This window comes from Acanthopagrus latus, chromosome 11, assembly GCF_904848185.1.
Source record: "Acanthopagrus latus isolate v.2019 chromosome 11, fAcaLat1.1, whole genome shotgun sequence".
NCBI lineage: Eukaryota > Metazoa > Chordata > Actinopteri > Spariformes > Sparidae > Acanthopagrus > Acanthopagrus latus.
In genome coordinates, this window is record NC_051049.1 from 25,366,803 (window position 1) to 25,394,064 (window position 27,262).

The following is a 27,262-nucleotide window of genomic DNA, read 5'->3' on the forward strand; positions in this document are numbered from 1 at the left end:
CAAAATGACTCGGTACCTTGGTGAGCAGGGTGAGTTTAAAACCTGATTCTAGAGGTTCATCTTACATTGACCTCAGTAAACTACACATATATAATTGTTACATTATTTTTGCGCAAAATGAATAACTTGTCCAAGGAACGATGGTAAAAGCACAGTCACCCTGAGCCATCCAAACTGAAACTTAATATTTGTAACAGAAAAGTCCTTTTTATAAACAGAAAACCACATGTTCAATGGAGATCAGACCCAGTGTCCGATGAACACGCTGTACTCATACATGCTTACCAGACAATAGGTGAACCAAAGCTGTTATGATGCTTCTGTCATGTTATAGATCAAATCTGCCCTACTTTTGCTGCAGGTATTGTGTTTTGGTTACATGTTATTTATACTGTTAACCACTCTACACAATGTAGAAATGTGTACATGTGTCCTGTGTGTCAGAGCGCACGCGAGAGGGTGTCGAATCTTTTAACTTGCGGAAGCTTTGTATTGTAAGTAAGTGGAACAAACGCTACACAATACAGAGGACTGGCTTTATAGAAAATGAATGGATGGATTTTTCACTCCAATTTGTGGTGTAACTGAAGAGCATCAAAAGGGAGATGGGAAATGAATTACAGGCGACATTTACCTTCAAAAAGCTTGTCCTCAAAAACTCTTCATCTTCCTCACTTGGATGTACAATGAGAGGCATCCCAGGGGGATAATACATGAATATTGAGTTAAAGCAGATACCTTCAGTATTGCATTGTTTTGAGGCAAAAATGGTACAAGAGTTCAGGGTTCCCTTAATTAACTGACTTCCTGGCAGGTGTCACTGTGCTCAGAAGATGTAAAATAATTCATGATAAGGGATCCTTGAAAGACCAAAAAACGTAATGGGTGCAGGCCCCATGCTGGCTAGCCCCGGGTTAGAAGAAACGCAGAAAAAAACAGTGACCCCACATTTTGGCATGTTAAAGCAATTAAAGAGTATTTTAATGTGCTGGATAAATTTAGAATGTAACAGTATTGGGCCAGGACCCTATCACGATATCACTGATCTGTGATTCTTCAAAACACAAACATGATACGGGTTGACGGTGTCGTGTTTGTGGGAAGGAGAGCATATCAGAGCTCATTAGATGTGATTAAACCAGAGAACAGGGTGGCTCTTTTCCACTGAGCTTTAAATGAGGATCACATTGAATTCAACACGGTGTACGCTTTTGTATTGAAACAATTATTTGAATGCAGCTTTTACTCTGAATCCAGAACTAATTTAGCATAATATGAAGCAAAGGTGGTGTCTCTGGAATGTGTTGTTTATTTTAGTAAACCAGTGCTGTAGAGTCTAAAAACTATGAATGCTATAGAGTAGAGAAATGACAGTCCTGATGTTTCATTGTCTGGCTGTGGCTTGTTTAATACGTAGGGTTAGGGTTAGGGTCAGCTGTGCATTAAATTGGTGGAAAAGTTCAAAAGGTCAACTTAACCAAACATTTTTAACAGGCTGTGACGGTAGAATGGCTTTGAATGCAACATGCAGAAGTAGCTGTGAATGATCATTGCAGACTTTTTGTGAAAACAATTATTACTTAATCATTGATATCAAAAGTCATTTTCCCCACACAACATCCAGTTAAATGTTGTCCAGCCTCACTCATGCATGTTGACGGCAACAATTCCTTCTTTGACACCCAAACAATAAGAAAGAAAGATAATAAATATACAATTGAATTAGTTCTTCTACAACTCTAACTGTGCTGTTTTGAAAAATGTGATCGATGTCAGCTGTCGTCATCCTGCACCAACTGACTCCTGCAGCACACTGCAGGCTGATGCCAAACTCCTGCGGTGTCAGTTACAGGCTGAAGTGTCAGATGGCACAGGAACTCACTCACACACTCACAGGGTGGTCCTGCTTCACTGACCCTAAAGAGGGGAGTACTTACACCGAACAAGGGTATCTTTGCTCTCTAACAATGACCTACTCTCATTGAATTTTTCACTGATATTTATATTTAATTATCCCACTCTGCAGCCAGCCTTGTAAAGAGGAGCTTGTTTCTGTCAGAGATCTCCAAATAGACATAAATTGCATCTGGTTGTTTTACTGTCAAATTTGGCTGAAAGAACTGATGTCACACTTTTATACAGATGGACACAATCGACAAACAATATGGTTTTATTAGACAGTAATCAAAGAACAGTTTTACCCCAACTAACTAATAGGTAACAGGCTGAATTTTATATCAAATAAGACAAAAAGATATAAAAGAGCCTCACACCTGAATCAGCTCAATGGTTAAGTATTAGTTAGAGTGTAACAATTTGTTAAGCGAGGCCGTGGTCTCATACTGATCCAGACATATGCACACACACACACACACACACACACACACACTACGGTCCAAGGGTCTGCAGTGTTGCTGGTTGCAGAGGTAAGGCTTACAGTAATACATTTATATGAGCGGTAATGGAGTGACACAGTTACTGAAGCTATTTCGGTCATATATTACTGCAGATATGCCACATAACACGTTACAATCCGCATTACTGAAGGAAGTGAAGTGTTTCCTGTTGTTTTTTAAGAATCCATCCAAACCAACATGAACATATCGAGCCCATACATTCTTTTTTCAGTCTCTGTGTGACTGAGATAAGACAAATGATGAAGCCTAATCCTCTGAGGGCACTTTACTTTACATTCTTGAATCACAGGTACGTGTGGACAGGTGGACTTAAGAAAAAGGCATAGAAGAAGAGATTTTTGACTTGTCATGTCATTATAGGCTGCATTATAGAAGGTATAGATCTGTTGTGTTTCATATGACTGAGCCTACGATTTAGCTATTAAAGCTATCCAATTATTCTTTGAAGTTTATTTGGGCATTTTGTTGAACAAAACTAAAAAGTAAGTAATTTATTAATCTATGCTGACAGTAACACTGTGACATAATGTATCACTGTAAAATAAAGGAAACTAGTAAATATGTAAAATATTGCATTTGACACACTGACGTGCGCACAACGCATTTTCCAGCAGCAACCTCACCCACACAGACCAGACAGTTTAAAGTTAAGATGGGACTCAAACACACACAACCATCTTAATTTTAAACTGTCTGGTCTGTGTGGCTGAGGCTGCTGAAGGTTGCTGCTTCAAAAAATGTCACTGTCCTGTTCGCTTTGTCACAGTCAGAGGATGAAAAGATCCTCAGCTTCAGACAAGATATCCTGCCAAGTCCTGCCAAGTGCCAGGTGCTTGTTTGACCAGCCGTTTCAGGTGAAGGTTGGCGGGCTGAGGGTGGGACAGATGGTCACCATGAAAGCTGCTTCAACAGATGAGAGGGGAGTGGCTTTCAGCTCTTCGGCCACTTACAGGGCTGATGGTAATGGGGAGATCGACCTGGACAGAGACCCTTCACTCAGTGGGAGCTATGTGGGGGTTGAACCCATGGGTCTGCTGTGGTTGAGAGCAGACACCTTGCATCAGTACTTTTTTAAGAATAAAGTGATGGAGCCCATGGTGGTGAAGTTGTCAGTACATGAGGGAGAGGGGGAGGGGGAGGGGAGGATGTTGGCAGAGGTGACCAATGAGAGGTTTCTGATTGGAGACGGCGCCAGCCGACTCCCCATCAAAGAGGGAAATGTTCAGGGAGTCCTGTTTACTCCTCCAGGTAGGTGGTGTGCATCTGAAGTGCATCGTTTGTTATATCATGTCACCGTATAGGGTTTTGCATGATCACTGTGTTGGACCTGTGCACCTTCATGTCAGAGAAAAGAACCTCTCTGCTAGCCAACAAAGGCTTTGTGGTTCTGGTTATAGCAGTGTACACTGATAAGACTGACAACCTTAATGAGATTCATCTGGACCGCTTTGAAGAATCAGTGGATTTCTTACGACAACAACCTATGGTGAGTTGTTTGAGGAACTTTTAAACACAGCGGCGTAAAGATACAAACCTTTCACTAGCAAGGACAACGCTATCAAAAAGATACACTTTAAGAGTTTGTTTACAATAATTGGAATGATATGACTGTAGTTTCTGATGATGGAGATGGAGTTGCGGGCCGAACAGATGCCCAAAAACATGCATTTTATAAGACCAAATTTTACAATTCTGAGATCTTTGAGACCCAAACACAGAAGGAGTGTCCAGAGTAGTGGATGGGAGAGATGCAAGGAGAGAACATGGCGTGTGTTGGTGGAAATGGGTCACCAGCTGTTCAGATTTAGAGTTGAAGATAGGATCTTACTTGGCTATAGTCTGCGATTTCCCAGACTGCAAGTAGCACCTTAATACTTCAACATTTTTTTTCTCACAGGTGGTCAGTAAAGGAGTGGGCATAGTATCGTGATCAAAGGGAGCAGACATTGCTCTTTCGCTTGCTGCCTTTGTGCCAGGTGTTCAGGCCGCTGTGTGGATCAATGGCTGCTGTGCCAATGCGGGCTTACCTCTGTACTACAAGAAATGCCAAATCCTCTCACCCATACTGTACGACATTAGTAAGGTGATTCCCACTGAGCATTGTCAGGTATGTTGTTCAAAATCCCCTTGCGGAGGAGAACAAGGGCAGCCTGACCCCTATCCAACACGCCAAGGGACACTTCCTCTATGTGGTTTCAGAGGATGACCTCAACTGGGACAGTAAGGGTTACATGGACGACATGGTGCAGAGACTGAAGCACCATGGGAAGGACAATTTTGAGACTGTGTGTTACCCTGGGGCAGGGCACCTTCTGGAGCCACCGCACGGACCGTACTGCCCCTCGGCTTTCCATTGGCTCCTGAGATATCCTGTCCTGTGGGGAGGTGAGCCCAGAGGCCACGCAGCAGCTGAGGTCCACATGTGGAAGAAGGTCCGGGAGTTCTTAAGAACTCACCTGAGCTGTGAGGCGACAAAGACTAAAGCCATGTTATAGATACAAATAGATTGACAGGAAAGATGAATACCAACAAAATCATGACATTGTTGTAAGCGGCAAAATGTTTTGTTATTGAGTTGAAAATCTGAAATGTTCAATGGAATAAATTGTGTTGAAAGATGATCGCAACCTTGTGTAGGATGACTATATGTAATAAAGAAAATGGTAAGATATTTTTGGTACTACTAGAGAATGTGATGCCTAAGCAGCATGTATAAGTGCACCTGGTGTAATTACATTAAAACTGAAACTTTGTACGATATAAAAAAGTGTGCTGTTTTTCCTACACCTGACATGCTTCAAGCCCAGTGGCTACAACCGAACGTTTCCTCCGAAAATTCCTCAAAAAATGATTATTCAATTTGGGGTCAGACAATGCGAAAAGTTTTCAGAAGATGCGACTAAAACTGGAGTAAATAGAGTCCTCACAGCAGCACACATATGGTGCCTGAAGTATTTAAGGTCTTCATGCAGCTATTCTGTTTTTTTTTCTTTTTTTTTTTTTTATGTGTGTTCTCGAGTCGACATCATTGGGAAATGAGCATTCAATGATTTTACGAGATTTACATTTTTAACAGATGAGGTTTTGCGCATGCGCGACGATTCTGCTGTCGTCATGGCAACCGGCGCTCACAGAAAAGTCAAATCTGACTCCTGACAGCTGAAGTTTAATTCTCTCAGTGTTGTTATTACCCGCTCGTTTTAACGTTTCTAATTTCGTCCACAACTGGATTCAGCTGAATGTTCTTGAGGAAATACACGAGCCGGTTAACATGCTGTTGAACTGTAAGGGTGCTGCGGCGGACCCCGGGCGAGGAGGAGCCGTGCCGGGGGCACAAGCACAAAGCAATGGCCACGGAAGAACTCAAAGCGGCGAAGAGAGGCGGCAGGGGCTCGGTGTTCAGGAGTGGCCCGACGGAGCCAGATACGAGGGAGAATTCGTGAACGGATTTAAACACGGGGAGGGGAAGTACACCTGGCCAAATGGAGAGGTAACGTGAATTTTTACAGCTTAGAAGTAGGGAGTAAAAGACTTATTTGTGCTAAAATACAGAGATTGTAATGGCAGTTGTTTTCAAAAGAAGGGTTTGGGGACCAACAGGGGTCTCTGAGGATTTTGTTGGGGGGAGGTGAAGAATAATTGCAAGCAATATTATTTCACATTTTTACTTTAAAATAACAGCTTCTAAATAATTTCATCCCAGCAACTCCAAATTCTTATCACTTTTTTCCGCACTATATAACTTCCCTGAGAGGGTAGTATCACGGTGTTGCATACATGTTTACTGTAGGACACACGTTTTCAACACATGACACTGTGATGACATAATGAGCTTTGTTTGGCACCTACAGTGTTGTTTCTACGTCTGACTATGGAGAACACGAAGGCTTTAAAACTAACCAGCAAGTTTTTATCCCTAGAATGTTTCAGATGTAGACAGATATATCGCTATTGGTGTATCTGACGTTCACTTTTTTTTTTCCCCCACAACATAATTCAGAAAAAGATGCTCGGGGACATTTAGAAGAAGTTTGCTCTTTCAGTGCACTGATGCCATTGTGCACAATAAGGCTTATTGTTAAATTCTAATAAATCCTGCCTCCAGTTCATATCTCTGTCACAAGTGTGCCACATATGTATGTATGAATATGGATGTTGGCAGGTATATACCGTACTGTCAGTAGGTAATGTCAGTATCAGCATCAACCCCAAAAATCAGTTGGGCTCTCGTGGGGCGCCTTAAATGACAACGTTTGGGAAAGCCCTGTACAGAAAGCTCTTACATAAAACACAATGTCATTTTTTATCCTTTTGTCCTCTGTCAATTTTTCCTAAATTTAAATAAAGCAAATCACTGTTTGATTTCCTTGTCTGCTGCTTTGTGTAGTACTATGAGGGCTCTTTCTACAAAGACTACAGGCATGGAGATGGGCTGTACTGCTGGCCCACAGGCCATAAGTTCACTGGCAAGTTCTACCTCAACAGAAAGGAAGGATATGGACAACAACTGTTCCCTGATGGATCCAGCTTTCAGGTTAACTGGTTGGATGGCTGGATGACAGGCTGATCAAGGATTTTTTTTATATTATACCTATCATTAAATAGCAATGTACCACTCTCCTCCACTCTCAGGGTTTGTACCACACTGACCAGAGGTTTGGTCCAGGTGTCCTTAGTTATCCAGATGGGCGTGAGGATGTGGGTCTGTGGCTTGGGGAGAGCCTGTTAAAGCTCTGTGCCTCTGTAGAGGAGGGCTTTAGCCTGAGGAACCTTCCTGAGTATGCTGCCTACATGGACCCATCTGCCACAACAGATTCCCTGAAAAAGGTACATGCTGACCACGATCCCAGCCTTAGTATCAGGTATTTATAAAAGTCAGCCCCCCTTGCTGGTCGGTACTGTATTAGCGCAACGTAGCTAAATATATTTATATGCATTTGCTAAAGACTGTAATGAACCCCTCTGTTCCTCTCCTCTTCTTACCAGCCTCCCATTAGTGGTGTACAGACATACTCCTAGATTAAGCACTGCTATGATGAACAACTACACAAGCTCTGTAACTTAACTCTAAACATATCTGATATAACTTGTTCCCCGTCCTCCCCAGGTGGATTTGGACAGAGAGCTGCTGTCTGATGAGAATTTTGTCCTTCCCCACGGCATTGAGAGTTACTCAACAGATGGCGACCACTTGCCGTTGCCCCCTGGCCGTAGAAGAGAGTTGGATCAACACTTCTATGGCGAGCTGTGGGAGCCAGACATTTATCCACACCAAGGATATGAGCGAGATCCGCTCTCCAAACTGCCCTTACAGGCCCGCATGCAGGCTCACATACACAAACACAGGTCAGACATACAACAGAATAGTATTGCTTGAGTACTTGCACAAGGTGTCTGAAAATGTAGGTATTTGTGTGTGTGTTTCAGACTACAGGCTGAAAATGTGGGCTGGGACGTGGCCGCCGTTCTCTCTCTGAACAGGGAACGTTTTGGTCCTAAAGGGCCTTTGGAAGTCAGTTCAGAGTTATTGATCCAGCATGCCTCCCAAGGGGAACTGCAGGCTGTGTCTCAGATCCTCCAGACTGGTCTGGTCCATCCTGATGTAGCAGATTCTCAGGGACACACTGCACTCATCGCTGCCACAGTAACACATCATTATTTTCAACTCCTGTTACTTTCAATTTTACTTTAACAATTGCAATTAACAGCAGAAGAAGGGAATGATTAAGAGATTCAAAGGTTTGTTTTTGTTGTCTTTTGTAATTTTATTATTTGAGGTCTAATTCTTATTTAGTAATCCATTTATATGTTTTGTTTTTGTGAGTAGCATAAATGGGCTAGGAAATGTAATTTTTATATAAAATCCTGGTTTTATAATGATAAATTGACTGTTGATTTTTTTGTTTTTCTGACCATTGTATTTTGTTTCTTCTAACCGTCAGGTAAATTGCCAAAATTATGTGATCCAGCTGTTGTTGGATATGGGTGCCAATATCGACAAGTTGAACTGTGAGGGCATGTCTGCCCTGGCTGTGTGTCATGTCCTCTACTACCCTTTTCAGTCTTTGCACACCATTTTGGCCGAACCACCTGCCAAAACTCAAGTAAGATTTTACCTCTTCCTTTTTCTAAAACTCGGTTTCCTCATCACTTCTATATCTGTGGTTCGTAAGTGCAAGCATTGTTTAGAAAAAGTAGATAAAACATTATTAAAACAAGATGTGATAATTTGCTCATCCTTTCTGACATACATTCACTTAAAAAACATGCTTCAAAAAGGTTGGGACGGGGCACTGAAAGACTGGGAAAGTTGTGGAATGCTCCAAAAACACCTGTTTGGTACATTCACAGGTTAACAGTTACATTGTTAAAAGGTGTCATGATTAGGAACATCTTCAAAAGGCTCAGTTAATATGGGATGAGGTTCACCACTTGAAATACGTGATCATATAAAGGATGTTATTACATAGGCTCAGGCAAACACTTCCGAAATCTGTTGTCAATAAAAACACAGATCACTTGCAAATGACTTCAATTTTGTTTTTAGTTGTTTTTTATAACGTCCCAACTTTTTTGCAATCGGGGTTATATGAATCTGTGTTTCGTACATGTAATTTGAAACAACTTCCACTGTAATGTATCTTCAGGTTTTGAGTCACCAGATCAGACAGGTTGAGTTCACTACAGATACACTTGGGTTTAACAACAGACCTCAGACTGCAGACAGAACCCTGAGCAGCAGGACCAACCAGAGTCTCCTCTCTGATGGGTAGGAATGTCGCTGATATCACCTCTCTTATGTATCATAGGCCGGATCACTGTGACGTTGCACTAACAACAAAACTGTCAGTTGATTTTCCTTTGTAGAGGTATGTGCTTAATACTGTAATTTTCAGCCCTAACTGCACATTGAAAGATACATTATATAAGTAAACATGTTGGTCTAACCTATCTAATATTTCCACTGTGCTTATTTTATGTATCTTCTGTGTTGCTCTGCTGGCATCTTTGATATCTACCTTACAGTGTGACATCTCAGACTAACTGCTAGTTTGGAGTAAACTTAAACTGTCATTTTCTTTTATCTGTGGATGGCCCAGCAGGTAGATTAGGTCTACAACCTCGCATTAGTGAAAGTGTTATTTTTTTAATTAAATATTTTAGATGACTTAGATGTGTACACTAAGAAATAAAACCCCTAAAAAGGCAACTTAGTTTTGTGTAAGCTTATGCTTGATGCACAGGTTTTCTACCCGGAAGTTATTAAGTCACTGAAAATGGTCCAGGAACTTTCTAGGTTTTCCACCTCCCACAACAGTGTTACCCCTTTTGACCAGTTATGAAGTGTGTTTCAAAAATAAGCTGATTTCTTAAATTGTCTGTTTGTTGTGGTACTTTCAGGACAGCAGCAGAGCTAACAGACGACATCTTAACACACAGCAGTAAAGTGTCCACTGACAGTGAGCTAGTCGCTGAGTGCTGGCCTGCCCTGAATGATCCTGAACACCTACAGGAGGAGAGAGAAGAGAAAGAGGAAGAAGGAGGGAAAATAGACTACAGGGAGACAGAGGGAGAAGAACAAGTTAGAGAAAGAGAAAGCAAGAGGGAGGATGAGAAAGAGAGCAAAGGGGAGGAGAGCGACATAGAGAGCAGATGTGATCAAATGTCTAGAAATGAGGTTAAAGGAAAGGGAAGGAACTGCCGGAACAGTAAGAAGAAAGAGGCAGATATTGAGAGGAGTAAAACAGAGTCAAGAAATGAGAACATTGAGGAGAGTGAGGAGGATGTTCAGAATAGAGTGAGGAGTATTCATGAAGACGAGGACATAAAGGAGAGAGAAGAGAGAAGAAGTGAGGGCGGGCCTGGTGTGGAGCGCTCCATTCAGGTGATGGATGGTCACATCCCAGTGGGCAGCGTGCAGTGGAAGGGGCATCGAGCTAAAGCAGCAGGAAGAGCTCAGGTATAAAGCACAGAGGTATGTCCTTTAATAAGCTTCTTTGAACTCACCTTTGTCTTCTGTCTGCAGCAGGGCAAAGACAGAGAAGTGACCCCACAACCGACCTTTGACTCGGCCCGCTCCGTCAGCAGCTATAACATCCAGGTCACAGAGGAAGAAATGCAGCATTCAGCAGAAGCGCTGAGTCGCACAGGGATTCCTCAGTGCTCTGACACACAGGAGACTGTACGCAAAATGGCAGCCATGAAAGTCGAGTCAGTTCTCTCTTTTCCAGTGCTCATTTTTCTGTTCTGATGACTCTGTTTTTGTTTGTGTATTTCTTGTGTAATTTGATTTGTGTGTGTGTCTGTCTGACCAGACATCGCATTCGTTTGAAAACCCTGAAGCTGTTATTGGAGCGAGGAGCCGACCCCAATGTATCCAGGGTCCCCATGCCGGTCCTCTTTTTAGCCACTATGGCAGCTGATGCTGAGGCTGTCAAGAGACTGCTGCTGTGTGGAGCTCACACCAGCATTCCCCTTTCAGCTGAGGCAGGAAATTGTTTTTTATTCCTTTTAGACAATCTTTTTTTTATTCTTAATGTCATCAAACATCGACAAGGAAAAAAATATGAAAGAATCTAGGTGGCATTCCCCCCTTTCCTTTTTTAAAAATATTTTTCCTTCATTTCCATAAAATAAAATTTCCCTCTCTGATCCTATTATAGAGAAAAGGTCTGTATCCCTTACATGTAGCTGCAGCACTGCAAGGTCCAGCCGGTCCCAGAATCACGGAGTTGCTGCTCCACGCTATCACTGACCCGGATGCACAGGCATGTGACCACAATGAGATCTATGAACAGGATAAGGTGTGTCTTCTTCTCCTTTAAGCGTTTTCCAAGTCTTGAAGTAAATGTTAAGGTGAGAAAAGTGTTTAGACTTTCAGAGATTTTCTTACAGATTTTCATGAAGGCCCGTAAACCACTGACCGCCAATAAGAGCTCAGCTCTCAAAGAAGGAGGCCGAACAGCTCTTCATGTGGCCTGCCAGAGAGAAAGTGACTACCAGGTCAGTACATACCATGCATGCACAGATACATGTCATGAAACAGGTGGTGAAGGGTCAAAGTTATTTGTTGTATTTATTATGTTTACTTGGAGCCACAAAACTTGCATTTATTATAGAAAATCTATGGTGATAATCTCTCAAGGGGCGTGTTACTACTGATTAGATTCAAGATGAAAACTTCACATGGCATTTCCTCAATAGCCAATAAGTGTTCTCTCCACATCATTGTTTCTGTACAGAATGCCAGTAAGGTGGTCGCCCTCCTACTGTCCCACAGAGCCAGCACAGACCTCCTCTGGAGTGGACACTCCCCTCTCTCCCTGGCTATAGCAAGTGGGAATGACCTGGTAACACCCCCTGCCCCACCACACACACAAACACACACTAACACATGTACAAAACCTCACTTTGTCCTGGATCTGTTTCCTGCCCCTGTCCAGGCAGTGGAGGAGCTGTTGAAGGGAGGGGCAAACCCCAGCATCCCCCTGGGCCGCAATGTGGGCAGTGCCCTCTGTGCGCTTGCCAACATCAACTACCACTTAGGTGGCAACAGAGCTAAGCTGGTATAAACACAAGCGCACATACACAGACAAAGTGCTGCTGTCAATATGCAGAGGAAAATGTCTTGACAGATACAGTAGATTTTCATCTTAAAGACATACCAGAGAGAGATATTTTATTCCACTGAACATTCTTTTGGACATTAAACAAAAAATTCAAATAAGCTCCCACAGTCTTTAGAACGTGCAGCCAATTACCAATTTACAGCAACATATGTCAGGATATTCTAAATGTTCAAAGTGAAGCTGCCTAAATTGGTTTAGTTTTTTTTTCTTCACATTTTTGATCATTTTAATTAAGAATGAAAAACCCAGATCCAAAGTCATTTTCTTCTGTTCTTGGTTGTCTCAAATAAGTCAGATTTAATTGAACTTGAAAAACGTTATTGAAATGCACGTATCCCTCAGTACTTCAGTTTTCAAAGTAAAACACAAAGAAAGATGTTTTAGAGTTTTTTCTGATATGATATTTTAAGGAGGAAAAAGGCTATGGTGAGTAAATTATAAGTTCAAATCATGTGTGTTTGTGTGTCTTTGATAAAGTTGGTCATGTTAGCTAAGGCTGGCGCAGACATCTTGATGCCAGTCAATGTGGGCAACGTTGAGGGAACCGCTGTCGACTACGCACACCACTCCTTCAACCAGGTAACACACCAGCTGTAAAAATGCTGCAAATATTCTAATTAAATACAAAAGCAATGCAGTGGTGTGCTGGAGATGAACAGGGCTATATTGATGTGTGTTCCACTCATATATGTAAATGTTATATGTTACCAGGATGTTCATATCGCCAACACTCCCTTCCATGGTCTGAAAATGCGGGAGAGGGAAACACTGAAAGCACGGTGCCAGTTGCTGACAATGATGGGAGATCTGTTGAGAAAGGCTGCAGGCAAGAGGGAGCGAGAGAATACAGAGCGAGAGCAACAATGTATCTGTCTTTTTTTTTTTTTTGGAAGACAAAAACATGACTATTATTTTGTGTTTTTGAGTATAACTGTAAATCATAGTTTGTGTGTGTGTGTGTGTGTGCTTGTTTACTATGATTATGTAACAGGTGCTGCTTCCTCAAATGCTGCCCTTCCCTGTGAAAGTCTACCACCTATAACAGAAAAACACAGGTACAAACACAGACACACATGTAAGGCACCAACTCTTTTCTTTTTCTTCTCGCAGTTATTTTTTTCTAGTACTTTGTCCAACTCAAAATCAAATTTTAGAGTTTTTTTCAAGAGTTGAGAGACAAAATAAAGAACTACAAGTCTTCCAGGTGCCTTTTCCTAATTCTGTATGTGTGTATTTTTTTAGGAAACCACTGTTTAAGTTCTGCTATCACTGCGGTCGCTCTGTGTCTGTGGTGCTGACCCCTTGTAGCCGCTGCCACAAGGTCTACTACTGCTCCAGGAGCTGCAAACTGAAAGCCTGGGATAAACTACACAAGGATGAGTGTGTCCTGGTGTCAGGTGGGTATCAGGGCTACTCTGTCCAACACTTAGAACCCAGCAAACCCAAACAAAACCAGCATCCAAAGCCTACCCCTTTTTTTTTACTTTCCCATTGTGTTTTTTGAATCCTTGATGTAGGTAGATGAAGTCATGCTCTGGATGATGTAGATTATCTCGAAAATGTGGTTTTGTCTTATGGATGTAAATGCTTTGACTGTTTGTCTCTCTTAATCCAGCATCTGCTAAAGGCATCCAGAAGAATGTTATGTATAAATCCCAAAGAAGACCAAGGCCCCTGACTGTCATGGTAGATTCCAAAACCGTCTCCCAGCCCTTGAGTGTCAAGTTTAAATCCCAAAGAGTCCCCAAGCCCATGAGCATGGCAGAAAAGGTTTTGGGGAGCAAAATCAACCCAAATGAAAACTACAGCTGCAACTGATGGACACTGAAGTGCAACTTTATCTACCTAATATTACAGTCCACTTCTGTTATATGACTTATTTCTCTGGAGTCTTAACTTCATATTAAGCAGAATAATGATGACATATTTTGTGCCACGATCATTTCTTATTTATACCTGTAGGTTTACAGTTCTAATATTGTAACATAGTCTAATACTGTCTGCAAACACTGAATGGCTGCGTTAGGAACCAGTTGCAGATTTCTGCATTTGACTTCTGTCATATGAAAATGTTCAGACTAACACTCTTGCTGTTGTTAATCTTCAATGGATTAAACATTAGCTTTGCGAGTTAATAAGTAAGAAAGTACAACAATAGTTGTATGTTCCACTTTTCCAGAGCTTTCAATTGCATCTCAATTCCAATGCTGTTAACTTGATCTCAAAGTGTTCATCAACAGCCGAAGTCGTTTCAGTAGTCATGAAGATGATTCAGCTGCCCTTGTAATAAAATCATGTGATGACAACTTATAACTTCTATAAGGAGCCAACTCCAATTGGTGTGGAAGACCTTGAGATGTGGTTAAAAGCTCCAGAAAAAAAAAAAAAAATCTTGTAAGTGAAAGTGTTCAGACTTGTTTTCTTTATCAAACTCCTGTTCCCAAATCAAGACTGAACTTGAATTTAAAGCTGAAGTTAGCAGTTAAGTATCGCATATGGGATCTTTTCTTGCCCAATCCCTGTACCTCTAATCAACCTAGCATTATACTGTAAATGTAAGTGAAGAATAAATGTGCACACAATTACTAGTTGTTCCTAATATGATGAAAATTGTCACTTATTATCAGGTACCTTTTGGCTTGCCCTAACCCCTTCCAGTGAAGGTCGATACATTAAGCCAGTCTGCCCAATGCTTTGGTCCAGAGAAAGTTACCCTGATAGGTACTGACTGGACTATAATGACATTTGCTGATTATGATAATGTTTATGGTACCACAAGATTGACTCGTGCTACCCTATGTGACCGTTGCATGTTTTTCTGACACCACCACCATCAGGTCAAGTTGTCCTTTTGGACACAGTGAATATCAAAATCGGTTCTCGGAACATTCATTCCCCACACAGAATGAATCATTTCTTTCTTTAGTCACTCACTGTGGGCTTTCCTTCACCTCTTCACAGGGTCAGCTGTAACACTGAGCTGAAATGGCTTTTCCTGTGGTGCCACCATCAGGACAAACATTATACTTCAATTCAATTCAATTCAATTCAAATAATTTCATTTGTCCCCGGGGGACAATTAAAGGCAGGTCAAGTAGTTGCACACAGACACAAACACTTGTTGTGTAGGGTTGGGTTGGAAAAGATGTAGCAACAGCAACTTGTAAAGACTGATTCAGGACTCTCCAAGATGACACGTGACAAGTGAATCTGAGGGACATGAGATTATCAGTGGGGAAGAGGAGGTTTTTGTTTTTGTTTTTTCAAAGAGTAAAAAACAGTTCGCATTTGTGTGAATACTTTATACTAAAAACATTTGACTGAAACCTTTAAATGAAACCTGAGAGATTAAGAGCGGAATGACAAACAGGCCAAAGGCGTTTAATCAGTGAATTGTGCTTTTTTTATCCAACATCATAATCAGAAAAATAACCAACAACTAGCGATGTTCCGATACTATTTTTTCCCTCCCGATACCAATTCCGACACTTTTACTGTGGGTAACAGCCGATAACGATACATTTTTAAATAGTCCAGTATTTAACAAATAATAAATTACGTGGTATCAGATTGGTGCCTGGACTCCAGTACTCGCTGATACCGATGCCAGCATTTTGGGCATTATTGGAGGCAGTTCTGATACTGATATCGGAATCGGAACAACTCTACTAATTACCAGTGGTGGAATAAAACTACAAACAAGTAGTGTACTTAAGTATACCTTGAAGTATTTAGATATGAGCATTTTCTGCAACTTCAACTTCGCCATATTTTGGATGCAAATACTTTTTAATCCACTACATTTTTTTTTTGATAACCCGAGGCAGCCCGACACACCAGCATGAATTGTCTGCCCGAACTCGGCCTGAACCCAGCCCCCACGTGCCTGCATTGTTTTCCTCAAGGGTGAATTCACCTGTGGCAAGTTTACTTTTAGCCAATTCCATCTCCCCCAGCGAGGCTATAGGCGTGAGTACGTCACGCAGCAGCGTCAGGTCTGCGTCTGCCCCTCCCCATGAAGCATGCAGCCAGACTTACTCTTCACCTCACGTGAACAGCGATTGATTCACAACAGACAATATATGATTTAATTTACAACCTGCAAGAAATGTGTTTTATGAAACTAGTGCAGTGCCTGTAGGAAGTATGTATTCCTATAGAGAAGTGGGAGGTTAAGTAGCTATTTCATGGACGACCAAATGAGGCTTTGTTTGAAGGTGGGACATCAGGGATATTTAGGTTTGTTGTGAAATCCGATATTCCAAGGTATATTTGGTGTCATTATTTTCAGCACGACCTCACATGTGTGACTGTACAGTTATGTTTTTTATTTTGACATACTGTATTAACACAATGGACCTGAATGAGGAGCTGCACTGCCTGTTCCACATTCAGCAGTCTCATTGTTTTGACTCATTAAACAAAAAACTGACTCTACTACACACTAAACACACTACACCGAACACTACATAACACACTAACTATACACTGTCATTCTGTCATTCATCCGCCTACGTCCCTCCCACAACTTCCCCTGTTCCTCAACAACCAAACTACTGCTTGGACACAAAGCAAACGTGAAGAAAATGTACGCAAAAAAGTGTGGTGGACATCATTTACCCTAAGTCCGCAGATTCCGATTCCACTTTTTTGTCCGCGCGTCTCCAGATCTCCTCAGACCCAAACAGACTCGATCCGAACTCATTAATCCACAACAGTCAATTTAGATGCACAGAACATAACAGGACTGAACCACCGGCAAAATCCCGGTCCAGCTCGCGCCGCTGCAGGTATAAATCCGCTTGTTGTCATGGGTTTGGGCTCTGCAGTGATTGGCTCTGTTGCGGTGACTACAGTTAGCAATGCTGGACGAATTGGTAAAGCATTTACAAAATAAATTATTAACGGTATCATTCAGTCCAAACAAATGCAATGTTGCACAACCTTGAACCAAGCAGCAGCCATGTGGAAACTCTCAGGTCAGTCTGATCCTGATCTGCAGAGATATTTGAGGAACAGACTCACACACACACACACACACACACACACACACACACACACACACACACACACACTGCTTTTATAGAGAGATGTGTTTTCTTAAAAAGGAAGCACCAGCACACCACAGCATAGCGGACAGCACTGGCCAAAACATCCAGAGCATAGTCCGGCAGATGTTTAAGGACCAGAAAAGTTATCTCAGGAAATAGAGATGACTCTGTCCCTTCCTCCACAATGTCCACACTGACCCCCTGGATGTAAACAGGGGTCAACAGCACCTTGGTCCTCCTCAGGTCCACAACCAGTCCTCGGTCTTTGTCACACTGAGCTGTAGATGGTTCCGCTCACGACAAGTTGTCCACAGTGGTCCTGAAGTCATCCTCAGTACCTTCCCTGATACATCAAACTCAAGGTGGGCGTAAACACAGTTGAGCAGGTAGATGGTGGCACGCTCAACTCCCAAGTTGGTGCTGAACTGTAGAGGGAGAGGAGCTGTATGCATTCTCCACGTTGGCACACAGCAAGCCGTATGCAGCTGTAACCATGGTGACGTGGTCGAATCCACCCAAGATAGAGATGAACGTGCCGGGTGTTGAGTCTGTGACCAGGCTGTGGTGGAGTGGATGATGTCGTATGTGATATATATTACCAAAGGGAGGAATGTAAACAGTCACCACAGCAACATGTGAAAACAACTTCAATGTCCAGTCAACAGACAGTAACATTTGGATATTACCACAACAAATGCATGCACTGGAGTACAAAGTGGCCTACAGTAGGCAATTTGCCTCTGACATGATGTGAATTATGAAGTAGCATAAAATGGAAATACTCAAGTAAAGTGCAAGGTGACGGCCTCAGGAATTATACTTACGTACAGCATGAATAAATTATTACGTTAAATTTGACTATTGTTTATTCCGCATTCTAATATGTACTTTCCCTCTTCTTTACCTCTTTCACTGTCACTATTTTTATACCTCACTGGCAAAACATTTCTGTGACATTTGTATTATTTCTTAATGCAGAAGTCACACAAATATCTTGTGCTTGTTTGGATGCGCAGTGGTTGGTTGTGATTCTTAAGGGTAAAGTTTCTCCCAGTGTTCATGCTCAACTGTTGCCATGGTAGCATGAGCGTGCCTGCGTCGGCACACCTCCGAAGAAGTACCTGTTTCTCATTTGCATTTAAAGAGACAGGCACTCAAAACCGACTGTTGTGAACAAGGCTGTTTTGGCAGGGTTATTAAACTGTTACGAACTGCTACTGTGCTTCATCCTTATGATATATTGACCAAAAAGCATGTCACAGACATTTCATTAGGACTCCAGGGAACTAGGTTAACTTGTAGAAACAGAGAATAATATGAGTTCTTTAAATGACTCATCGTGATTGACGTTGACCTGTTTTGCATTACAGTAACACCAGCACTGTAGACTGTAGTTACCGCTGTAGGCTGAGCCTTGCGTCAGGCACGTGAGTCAACAGAGAGACGGGCACCGACCTCAGACCAGGAACAGACCAGACCCACTGACTCAGAACGGCGCGAGACTTAACAGGGAACTCCAAACTACAGCGCGAAATTAACGTCCAGCAGGAAAACTAAATACTATTTTTTAACAACCAGAGCGAGGAGGAGGAGGAGGAGGAAGTGCAGTCTGCCCCGGTGTTTGGGAGCGAGAGGAATGGGCGCGGACATCCAGGAGCAGGAGGACGAACTGCTCGCTCTCCACAGTATCTTTGGTTCGGATGAGTTTCTCCGGGATGAGTCGAAGTTTGCCGGAGAACTCCGAGTGTGTGTCGAGCTGCCTTCCGCCTTCACTGTGGCTCTGAAAGAAGGTAAACAGGCCGAGTTGGGAACAAGGCTGTGGAGCTTTAAATGTCAGTATTGATAATATGATGTTTTCATACTGTGCACAATATACCTGTGCGCGGAAAATTAAAAGAGCCACATTGCGAGGTCATTTCTATAAACAGTAGTAAATGTAAAACGTAAAGGTAAATGTCGTTACATTTCAGCACTGATTAATTATCAAAATATTATATATTTATTTTATAAAATAAAAATCATGTTTAGAAAAAATATGATAAACCCCCCCCCCCCCCCCCCCAAAAAACAAAACAAAACAAAACAAAACAAAAAAACCTCAAACTTAGAGTCGAGACTAAAACTAAGTGATAAGTGCGGATGCGTAGGTGTGTCCACACCAGAAAAAGAAGGTGAACAAAAAAAATGTGTCTTTGGTTATTGTTTATTAACTCTGTGCATGTCTCTTAGGTGAAACGCTGAGCCAGTACGAGATATCGTTCCTCCCTCCTCTCCTTCTGACCTTTGGGCTCCCTGAGGACTACCCATCCTCCTCTCCTCCCTCCTTCACCCTCACCTGCAGCTGGCTGACACACTCACAGGTAATCAGTAGAAGCGAAGTGGGTCAATTCAAACATCATTGGTTGCATTTACAACCTGCCGGTGACTGAGCCAGAGAGATTACTTTTGATTGCAGAGGGTCAGTGAAGATTACATCAGTCTGTTTGCCCTCTCCTCCTGCAGCTCTCTGCACTGAGTGCTCAGCTCACCGATCTCTTCAAGGCCACCAGAGGCGCTGTGGTGCTCTTCAGCTGGGTGCAGTTTCTCAAGGAAGATGCCCTCAGGTTCCTGGACATCAATACTCTGCTGGAGCTCCCCTCGGGTGACAGCAGCACACAGAACTGTAGCCAGGACTCATTAGATGTTGCACTCTCAAAACCAAAGAATAACAAACACACTCCGACCACAGCACCGGCAGATACTCAAAGTCTGGACCTCTCTGCATTGGCACTGGAAGCTGAACAGACCCTCCAAACTTCGGAGATTAAGGCTGGCTGCCAGGATGATCAGCCTAAACAAACCAGCCAGGAAGATTTCTTAAATGAAGGGAGTGTTTTGCTTCCCTCCAGCTCCTCAGGCCCACCTGATGAAAGTAAGCAAGGAGCTGCAGCTCTGCCAAGAGAACCCCCTCAAAATGGAGACCAAACCCTCTCTGGTTTCTCCCTGACTCCCTCACAAGCTCTCCTCTCCCAGATCTTGATCTATGATGCGGCCCAGCAGCAGAAACAGTTTGCCGCCACAGTGTTTGACTGTGGTGTGTGTTTTCAGGGCTTTCTCGGTCTGGACTGCGTGCAGCTGCCTGAGTGTGGCCACATCTTCTGCCGGGCCTGTCTCTCCCACTTCTGTAAGCTCCAGATAAGAGAGGGGAGCGTCCAGGGTGTAACCTGTCCTGAGGCAGACTGTGAGGCCGCTCCTACACCTGCACAGGTGCAGTCCTGACCTGTCTTCCTGCTCTCGCTGCAACTAAAGCTTCTTTAGGAATGTCTCTCTTTTGTTGTGGGGCCTCGGGATGCTGAGCAAGGAAGCCTGAATTAGTTTTTATATAGAGCTTCTATTTAAAATCAATAGAAGGTCAAATGCCTGCATTTTTCAATTGACTTAGATGCAATTTAAGGAACTTACTGATACTTCTATATGATCTACATAAGCAAATGAGACCACCACAAACATCTATCAAATGGTCAGAGAAGTCATGAAATAAAAACTGTATTTCATGGCAGTGTGCTGAGGATGAAATGAGGAGTCTCACAGCTGAGGGAAGAAGCTGCTCTAGTCTAATGGTACATCACTAAAACAAAGTTTATGCTATTAGTGTTATTAGTCTTACATAGCACCATACAATTTATCCTCACTGTGCATTCTGCGAAGTATGGAGGACCACAAGTGTCACAGAAATAGTTATAAAGCATTTAACTAATTGTACAATACAAACAGGCATAGATAAATTTCTTAACAAATTAATTGATTTATATGCTATTTATAAGTAGACTACTTTACAAAGTAGCATAATTGTTCATTTGATATTTTAATGGCCAATAAAAAGAAAATCTACAAATGAAATAGCAAACCATCAATAAGTAGGTCAGAGTAAAAAGGGATTTCCAAAAACAAAATATGACACAGTACATCAGGTACATCATTTAAAAATATGATAATGGATTCGGAAATAAATAATGGAAGTTTTAAAATCCATTGGATTTGCATTTAAAAAAGACAAATAAACATCAGGCATTTAAGAGAGCATATTACTCTCTGTCAGCATTTCCATTTACCCACTGCTTTTCCTTTCCTATTGGTTATTCGATTTGCATGTCAGCTGCAGACATATGACATGCCTGGTGATAATAACCAGTCAGAGAGCTTGTTACATCCCATGGCTAAATGTACATGTGAGCCAGAGCAAGATCTTTATTAATGGTGGCGGTGGTGCTCATACCGCTTTTGTCTACAGGGGACGCCAGAAAACACAAATGAAAGTTCTCTGCAGTTGCTTTAAGTACAATTACTAAATATGTAAAATGGAGTTTATATTTTTGTGTAATATCACTGGGTCATTATTGCTCATGTATTGCTGTGTAAATATCCTTTATTGCTGCAGGGGACAGAGCTGAGTCATGCTGTAGCTGCTTTATGTGTTGTGTTATAAAAATGTAGTAGAGTATTTTCTGTTTTTTTTTTAATATTTGTTGACTGACAAGCTAGCTTTAGCCTTTGAAACATATGTAGTGGAGCAAAATAAATACACAGCATTTTACTCTAAAATGAAATGGAGTAAATGTATAGGTAGAATAAAATGTAGACACCAAAGTAAAATACCTTAAAAATCCAATAGTAAATGTACCTGGTTGCTTTCCACCCCTGAAGATGTGGTCATATACACATTTTTATTTCTTGTTTTGGTGCCTTTGCTGTGTCATGAAGGTTATTTTTTGAATTTGCATCGTCAAATGCTGCAGCAAGGCCAAAGATAAATAATGTTCAGACAGAACTGCAGGTATTTTTTATGCCGTGATGTGCACTTAGCAAACTCAGTCTTCATCAGTGATTTTTGGCATTTCTGACCTGCAATACACCAATACCATACTATTTCTTCTGCAGTTTGGCTTTTCTCTTTCTGACCTCAATGCTACTCTGTGTTCTCTGCTGGGTAGGTGAAGAGTCTGGTAGGAGAGGAACTGTTCAGTCGCTATGATCGTCTCCTGCTGCAGAAAACTCTGGACTGTATGCCAGGTGGGTTTCCCTGACAGTATATATATATATATATATATATATATATATATATATATATCTATATATATATATATATATATATTTTTTTTTTTTTTTTTTTTTTTCATAAAAACTGAAGATGGATTCAAAGCATTTATACATTAAATTGACCAGAGATTAAGAAGAATATGGCAATTTCTCTTGGGACGTCAAACAATTTAGAAGAATTGTTTTCATTGGTCACTTCACTGGAGTAAATTAAAATGTTCATTCAGATGTTCTTATTAATGACAAGAGTCATGAAAGAGAAATTTGTGGAAGCAGCTCATGTCTCTTCTTCTCTCTTCTCCTGCCAGATGTGGTGTACTGTCCCCGGCATTCCTGTGGTTCACCTGTCATCTGGGACAGGTCTGGCACTGCAGCGATGTGTACTGTGTGTGCCTTTGCCTTTTGTGTCATCTGCAAAAAGACCTACCATGGGACAGAGGCTTGTCAGGGAAAGAAGAAGATTGTGACAGAAAATGACGCACAGCAACCCACTGCTGGCCTGCCACAGTCTGAAGGTATACAGGAAGTGTCATGTGAATACTTTTTCACTATTAACGGTGAAAGAAAGTGGTAGATTAAAGCTGCTGCAACTGCTGTTTTCAAGCCTTGGCGACCTACAGATATTCAGTAGTCATAAAATTAAGAGTAACGCCTTGGTCACATGACATGACATGACATGACTGGTTGGTATTTTGATAATACTATCAGTAGTGGGCTAATCGTAGGTCAAAAAATGTTCAGTTTTTGTGGATGCAGATGTGTGTCTGAAGCAGTGCTCTGTGTTGCTTTGTGTGACACAGAGGGGCTGAAGGCCCTGTGGGACGACTATACCAGTGGCAGTAAGCAGAGGAAGAAACTCCTGGAGAGCAGATACGGCCGCAAGACATTGCTGGGTGGTGTGGTGGATTGTCTGAGTGAAGGCTGGGTGGCCATAAACAGCAAGAACTGTCCCTGCTGCTTCTCCAGAATACAGGTATTTTTTTATCCACCTATACAGGCATAGACATGTTAAAACGTCAGCTTGTTGCATGCCTGTTCACAGCCTGTGTTGTGTTTACATTGCAGAAGGACGGGGGATGTAACGTGATGATGTGCTCTCGGTGTGGGCGGATGTTTTGCTGGTCCTGCCTCACCAAACTGTCATCGCATGGAGACGGCCACTTCGATGACGGTGCCTGCACTCGCTACACATAGGACTTTGAACAGACACTTGAAAACAAAAGATGACGTGAAGCATGTTTTTCAAACAGTGATCATCCCAACACAGTCTGAATCTGATGGTTTTTGCTACTGACGAGCCACTGAAGTAATTTAGTCTCAGTTTATCCAAAAAAATCCCAAAACAAACAGGTGCTAAATTTGTCTCACTGTCAGAAATCTAAAATTTGAGTATCTTCACCGTCCTCACATCACTGATGACATCTTACTGTGTCATGAGCAGTAGAGGGCGCTGAATAACAAGAATGACAAAACTGCTTGGTCACATTCTAGTACCTTTACTTGAGAACCCTTTATGGTTCCATCAAGAAAAACATTTTGTTTCAAAACATGCTTTATCATTAAAGTATTTGAGGAGGCTCTTTTTAACAGTAATTTACATGTATTTATTACTCATTTATTGGCCTTATGCAAACAAATTGTTACATGACATATAAAATGACACAAATGTCTCTCTCGGTTGTCCAAACACGCCTTTGGACAATTTGTTTAAGCTCTTTGAAGCTGCTGCCCTTACCTGAAAACCCAACCTGAATTCTTAGTGAAGGTCTCAGGTTGGATTTTCTAATTCTGTGACTTTATGCACTTTCTCGGGTGCCTCGTCTCAGTGCCTCTCTACGCTCCACTAACAGAGAGCAACAGTAGCTAACTTTAGTTTAGAAATGGAGTCTGCCCACGTAAGCTAATGACTGGCTTCCAGCTCAACACAGAAGGTTCACAGAGGCCATTTAATCATCAATCAATGCGGTGAAAAATGTTATGTGATGTATGACAAATAATTTATGAAAGACAAAGTCAGAAAAATTATACCACAGCCATCCTCCCAAGTCATGATTATGGTACCTGGTGGGGTAATTGATAGTTATTTCTTTGACTGAATAATTCCTTAATAATAAGGTCTATCAAATCAGGAAGTAGAAAACAGTGCCCCTCATACATTCTCAGAGCCTTTGCTGAGGCTGAAACCAGTTAAATTTTGCTTAAAAATTGCTCAGATGATGAATTTGGTATCAAAAGGGTTGCTGTTGAAGGGTTGATCATCTAATTGATTAATTGACTAAGCATTGCAGCTCCAGTAGTGACAGGGAGTCACTCTTTAAACCCTTAGAGCTTAATGTGGTTAATGTTTTCCAAAGACATATTTTGCTCTACAAGAGTTAAAGTTGTGCGGTATCTTCATAATATCGAATAAACAAACAACACGGTGCTAAGAATAGTGCAAAAAAAAAAAAAAAGAAATGCAATGCTCTTTACTAAGCAAATGTCAGGAGTTTTAGTACGAACTTAAGATGTTATTGTTTTCATCTCAGTCTGTCCGAGCATCCTGCAGTCTTGTCCCTCAGTGCAAAGGCCAAATGAAACACTAGATGGCAGGAACAACACACTTTATACAGACAGTATTCTGCTGTCTATCTATATGATGGTTTATTCCTGGATGTGGGTTCCATCCTGTTGTATTAAACTTCCAGCTTTCTCCCTTTGGATGCTTTTACTCTTCCCATTGTTTAAATAACCAGACATGTACTTTTAAATATTATAAATTAATTGAATGTACAGCACTTGTAATGTTTGGAAGCATGACATATTCCATTTTAAAGCAAGAGAATATGACAAGTTTATTATTTTTAGTGTTTAACGAGTATACAGAGAGTGGGAGAGGTGCAGAGTGTGCAGGTTGATTTGATGAATAATGATGAAATACCGCTGAAAACATAAAGTGCAAACATTAGTTGTGCAAAATGTGTGTATTTTTCAAAGTTATAATTTAAAAGAGATGTATTGCACTGTGCCAGATATTATGGTTATAAACTATTGTTGTGCTGCAACAAAGCAAGATGAGTTATAAAAAAAAACTAGTAAAAAACTGAGCTTGTTTGAATTGGACTTTTTTAATCAGCAAATGCCACTTTGTGTCACCTCGGAAACGTCACACTAAAGGACAAGGCTGTATTATTATTCATAGAAATCAGTTGCAAAGAAATCTTCCAGCCTTAAACTTATTATAGGAGTGTATTCAGCCCCTATTCTTTGGAAACACACAGTATACACACATTTTGATGCCCTACAGAGAGCGCAATGCAGGTAGGTATCAGGCGTTTTGCATCTACTGACTGACTTCCTGTTTTGGAAACCTTCCCCTTCCTTCCTCGCTATTCTGTCATAACAGTGGAACAAAGACCAGGGATATCCTTGTTGGACTGTCTGAGACTTGATCTGGAGTCTACTGCTGTCTTTTATAAGAAGCCAAAAAATACTGGCCCTCTCTACTGTGTGTGTGTGTGTGTGTGTGTGTGTGTGTGTGTGTGTGTGTGTGTGTCTCCATCTCTTCCAGGAATAATCCAGTGTCCACACGCGAGTCCTCACTTCCTCATGAATGTCTAAACAACTGTTTGCCTTTCTGACCCACAGTCCTGCAGCAGCCCCAGAGGACAGGAAGTGGGGGAATGGTCATGTGCGTGTTTGTGGTTGTCAAGCCTCTATGGCAGCACAAGATATATAAAATACAAACATGACAGGGTGAAAGGGCCTAGAGAATTATCACCTGAGTCTTGTGTACATTTTGCTGGGTCAGCTATTAGCTGCTGCTTAGGTTAAATGGGCATTTATTTGTGTGGTTGCTGACTGTAGTGTGACCTTGTTGTGCTGTGGTTGTTTGATCTTGTGTTGCTGCTGTTGTGTATTTAGTTACAGCTCGTCAGTTTTGTGTTTAGTATGGAGTCACTCCACAGATCAGTGGATATTCCGGTGGTGGGTGGTACTGGCAGTCACTTTTGTTGGGGCTTTGCGTGCTGCTGCTTGTGTAGGGCAGCAGTTCTGTCGGTGAAATACTGGCTGTGACCCTTTCGTTTCATAGCTGCTGCTACCCACTGTTGTGTTGGTCACCTGCTTGGTGTGTGCGTGTATGTGTGTGTTAACGCACTAATTATGCTACGCTGGTTTCGAAGCCATTTCGTCAGTGGGAGTGGCACCCATTGATTTAGGTCCTGTTTAGATTCTATGACGATTCTGAAGATGAAGCGTAGATTTTATGCAGACTATGTGGTTCAGCAGGACACAGTTATCACGGCTGGTGTCCTTTCGTGTCATATTGACTCGTGAAGAATTGTTTGATCTTTAAGGAGGGAGGTGTTATCATCACCTCATCATCACTTTTTACTTAATATAGTTTATGTTTGTGAAACGTGCAGTTAATGCACTTTGTTGCTTCACCTTTGTTCAGTTGATCTGTACTCAATAGAAGTCTAGAGTATGTGTTAGGATCCAACTCCTCTTGTCTTTCTGTTATTTGCCCTCAACTGCTGAATCTGTTGCATTTGCTTATGAAGTTCACAGACTTCCCATTCAAACACCAGTTTGCAGCAAGCGTCCATGTCTTTCTTAGCAGGTGCACTGGGACGTCTGTAGATTGGAACTCAATAATACCGATTTGAATGTACTGAACTTAATATATATATATATATATATATATATATATATATATATATATATATATATATATATATATATATATATATACTGAATATGAACTTTGACCTTCTTTCTCCTGAATCTCTGGCAGCCTTTGCACGAAATGCTGGAGTACAAAGAGCACGGCACTTAAATGTGCTTTTCAAAGTTCTGTGCTCTCTTGGCTCTGTCTGTATAGTGTGACACACTGTGACACATGTGTCGTGTCTTCCGCTGTGCAGAGGAACAGCCAAAAAAAGCGTTTTGGCTTCCATACTGCAAAATGTGACCAGATGTAGTCGAACCTCCTGGTATTTCTGGCCTACTGCATTTCACACACTTTATACTGGGACAAAGTGAATCTTTTACTGGCATAATAAATAGTGTGGCAGTGTGGGTATTGGGATGCAGGGCATGTATGTGC

At 41.7% G+C, this 27,262-nt stretch overlaps 3 protein-coding genes across 6 annotated transcripts; all 3 read left to right on the forward strand.

Moving 5' to 3' along the window:
• Window positions 1-2,370: 2,370 nt before the first annotated feature.
• LOC119029216 (acyl-coenzyme A thioesterase 1-like) lies at window positions 2,371-5,086 on the forward strand. Its single transcript, XM_037115905.1, is given in 4 exon segments — window positions 2,371-3,674; window positions 3,719-3,903; window positions 4,315-4,514; window positions 4,516-5,086. Coding segments are annotated over 4 exon segments (1,302 nt in total). The 5' UTR covers window positions 2,371-3,154; the 3' UTR covers window positions 4,913-5,086.
• Window positions 5,087-5,512: 426 nt separating this feature from the next.
• On the forward strand, window positions 5,513-14,631 carry ankmy1 (ankyrin repeat and MYND domain containing 1). Of its 3 annotated transcripts, none has more exons than XM_037115902.1 (19): window positions 5,513-5,907; window positions 6,805-6,951; window positions 7,050-7,244; window positions 7,525-7,763; window positions 7,845-8,061; window positions 8,360-8,521; window positions 9,065-9,186; window positions 9,819-10,377; window positions 10,444-10,628; window positions 10,733-10,904; window positions 11,081-11,221; window positions 11,313-11,420; window positions 11,660-11,767; window positions 11,861-11,983; window positions 12,524-12,625; window positions 12,758-12,911; window positions 13,038-13,101; window positions 13,289-13,443; window positions 13,662-14,631. In XM_037115902.1, the coding sequence occupies exons 1-19, from the start codon at window positions 5,689-5,691 to the stop codon at window positions 13,862-13,864; spliced, it is 3,375 nt and encodes a 1,124-aa protein (XP_036971797.1). In that variant the 5' UTR covers window positions 5,513-5,688; the 3' UTR covers window positions 13,865-14,631. The 3 variants fall into 3 exon arrangements, with proteins under 3 accessions (XP_036971797.1, XP_036971799.1, XP_036971798.1); XM_037115904.1 differs by having other exon boundaries at window positions 12,758-12,872; XM_037115903.1 differs by having other exon boundaries at window positions 10,447-10,628.
• Window positions 14,632-17,110: 2,479 nt separating this feature from the next.
• LOC119029335 (E3 ubiquitin-protein ligase RNF14-like) lies at window positions 17,111-26,749 on the forward strand. 2 transcript variants are annotated; one of them, XM_037116112.1, is made up of 7 exons: window positions 17,111-18,929; window positions 19,327-19,457; window positions 19,600-20,343; window positions 22,068-22,146; window positions 22,482-22,688; window positions 22,974-23,146; window positions 23,239-26,749. In XM_037116112.1, the coding sequence occupies exons 1-7, from the start codon at window positions 18,734-18,736 to the stop codon at window positions 23,365-23,367; spliced, it is 1,659 nt and encodes a 552-aa protein (XP_036972007.1). In that variant the 5' UTR covers window positions 17,111-18,733; the 3' UTR covers window positions 23,368-26,749. The 2 variants fall into 2 exon arrangements, with proteins under 2 accessions (XP_036972007.1, XP_036972008.1); XM_037116113.1 differs by having other exon boundaries at window positions 17,113-18,887.
• Window positions 26,750-27,262: the final 513 nt, after the last annotated feature.

Excerpts from the sequence above, each read along its gene's own strand:
- LOC119029335 (XM_037116112.1), top strand. The coding sequence starts at position 18,734 with ATGGGCGCGGACATCCAGGAGCAGGAGGACGAACTGCTCGCTCTCCAC. Across the intron at positions 20,344-22,067 it reads CCGCTCCTACACCTGCACAG|GTGAAGAGTCTGGTAGGAGA; the intron begins GTGCAGTCCTGA and ends TCTGCTGGGTAG. Across the intron at positions 23,147-23,238 it reads GCTGCTTCTCCAGAATACAG|AAGGACGGGGGATGTAACGT; the intron begins GTATTTTTTTAT and ends TTTACATTGCAG.
- ankmy1 (XM_037115902.1), top strand. The coding sequence starts at position 5,689 with ATGCTGTTGAACTGTAAGGGTGCTGCGGCGGACCCCGGGCGAGGAGGA. Across the intron at positions 12,912-13,037 it reads TACAGAGCGAGAGCAACAAT|GTGCTGCTTCCTCAAATGCT; the intron begins GTATCTGTCTTT and ends ATTATGTAACAG. Across the intron at positions 13,444-13,661 it reads TGAGTGTGTCCTGGTGTCAG|CATCTGCTAAAGGCATCCAG; the intron begins GTGGGTATCAGG and ends CTCTTAATCCAG.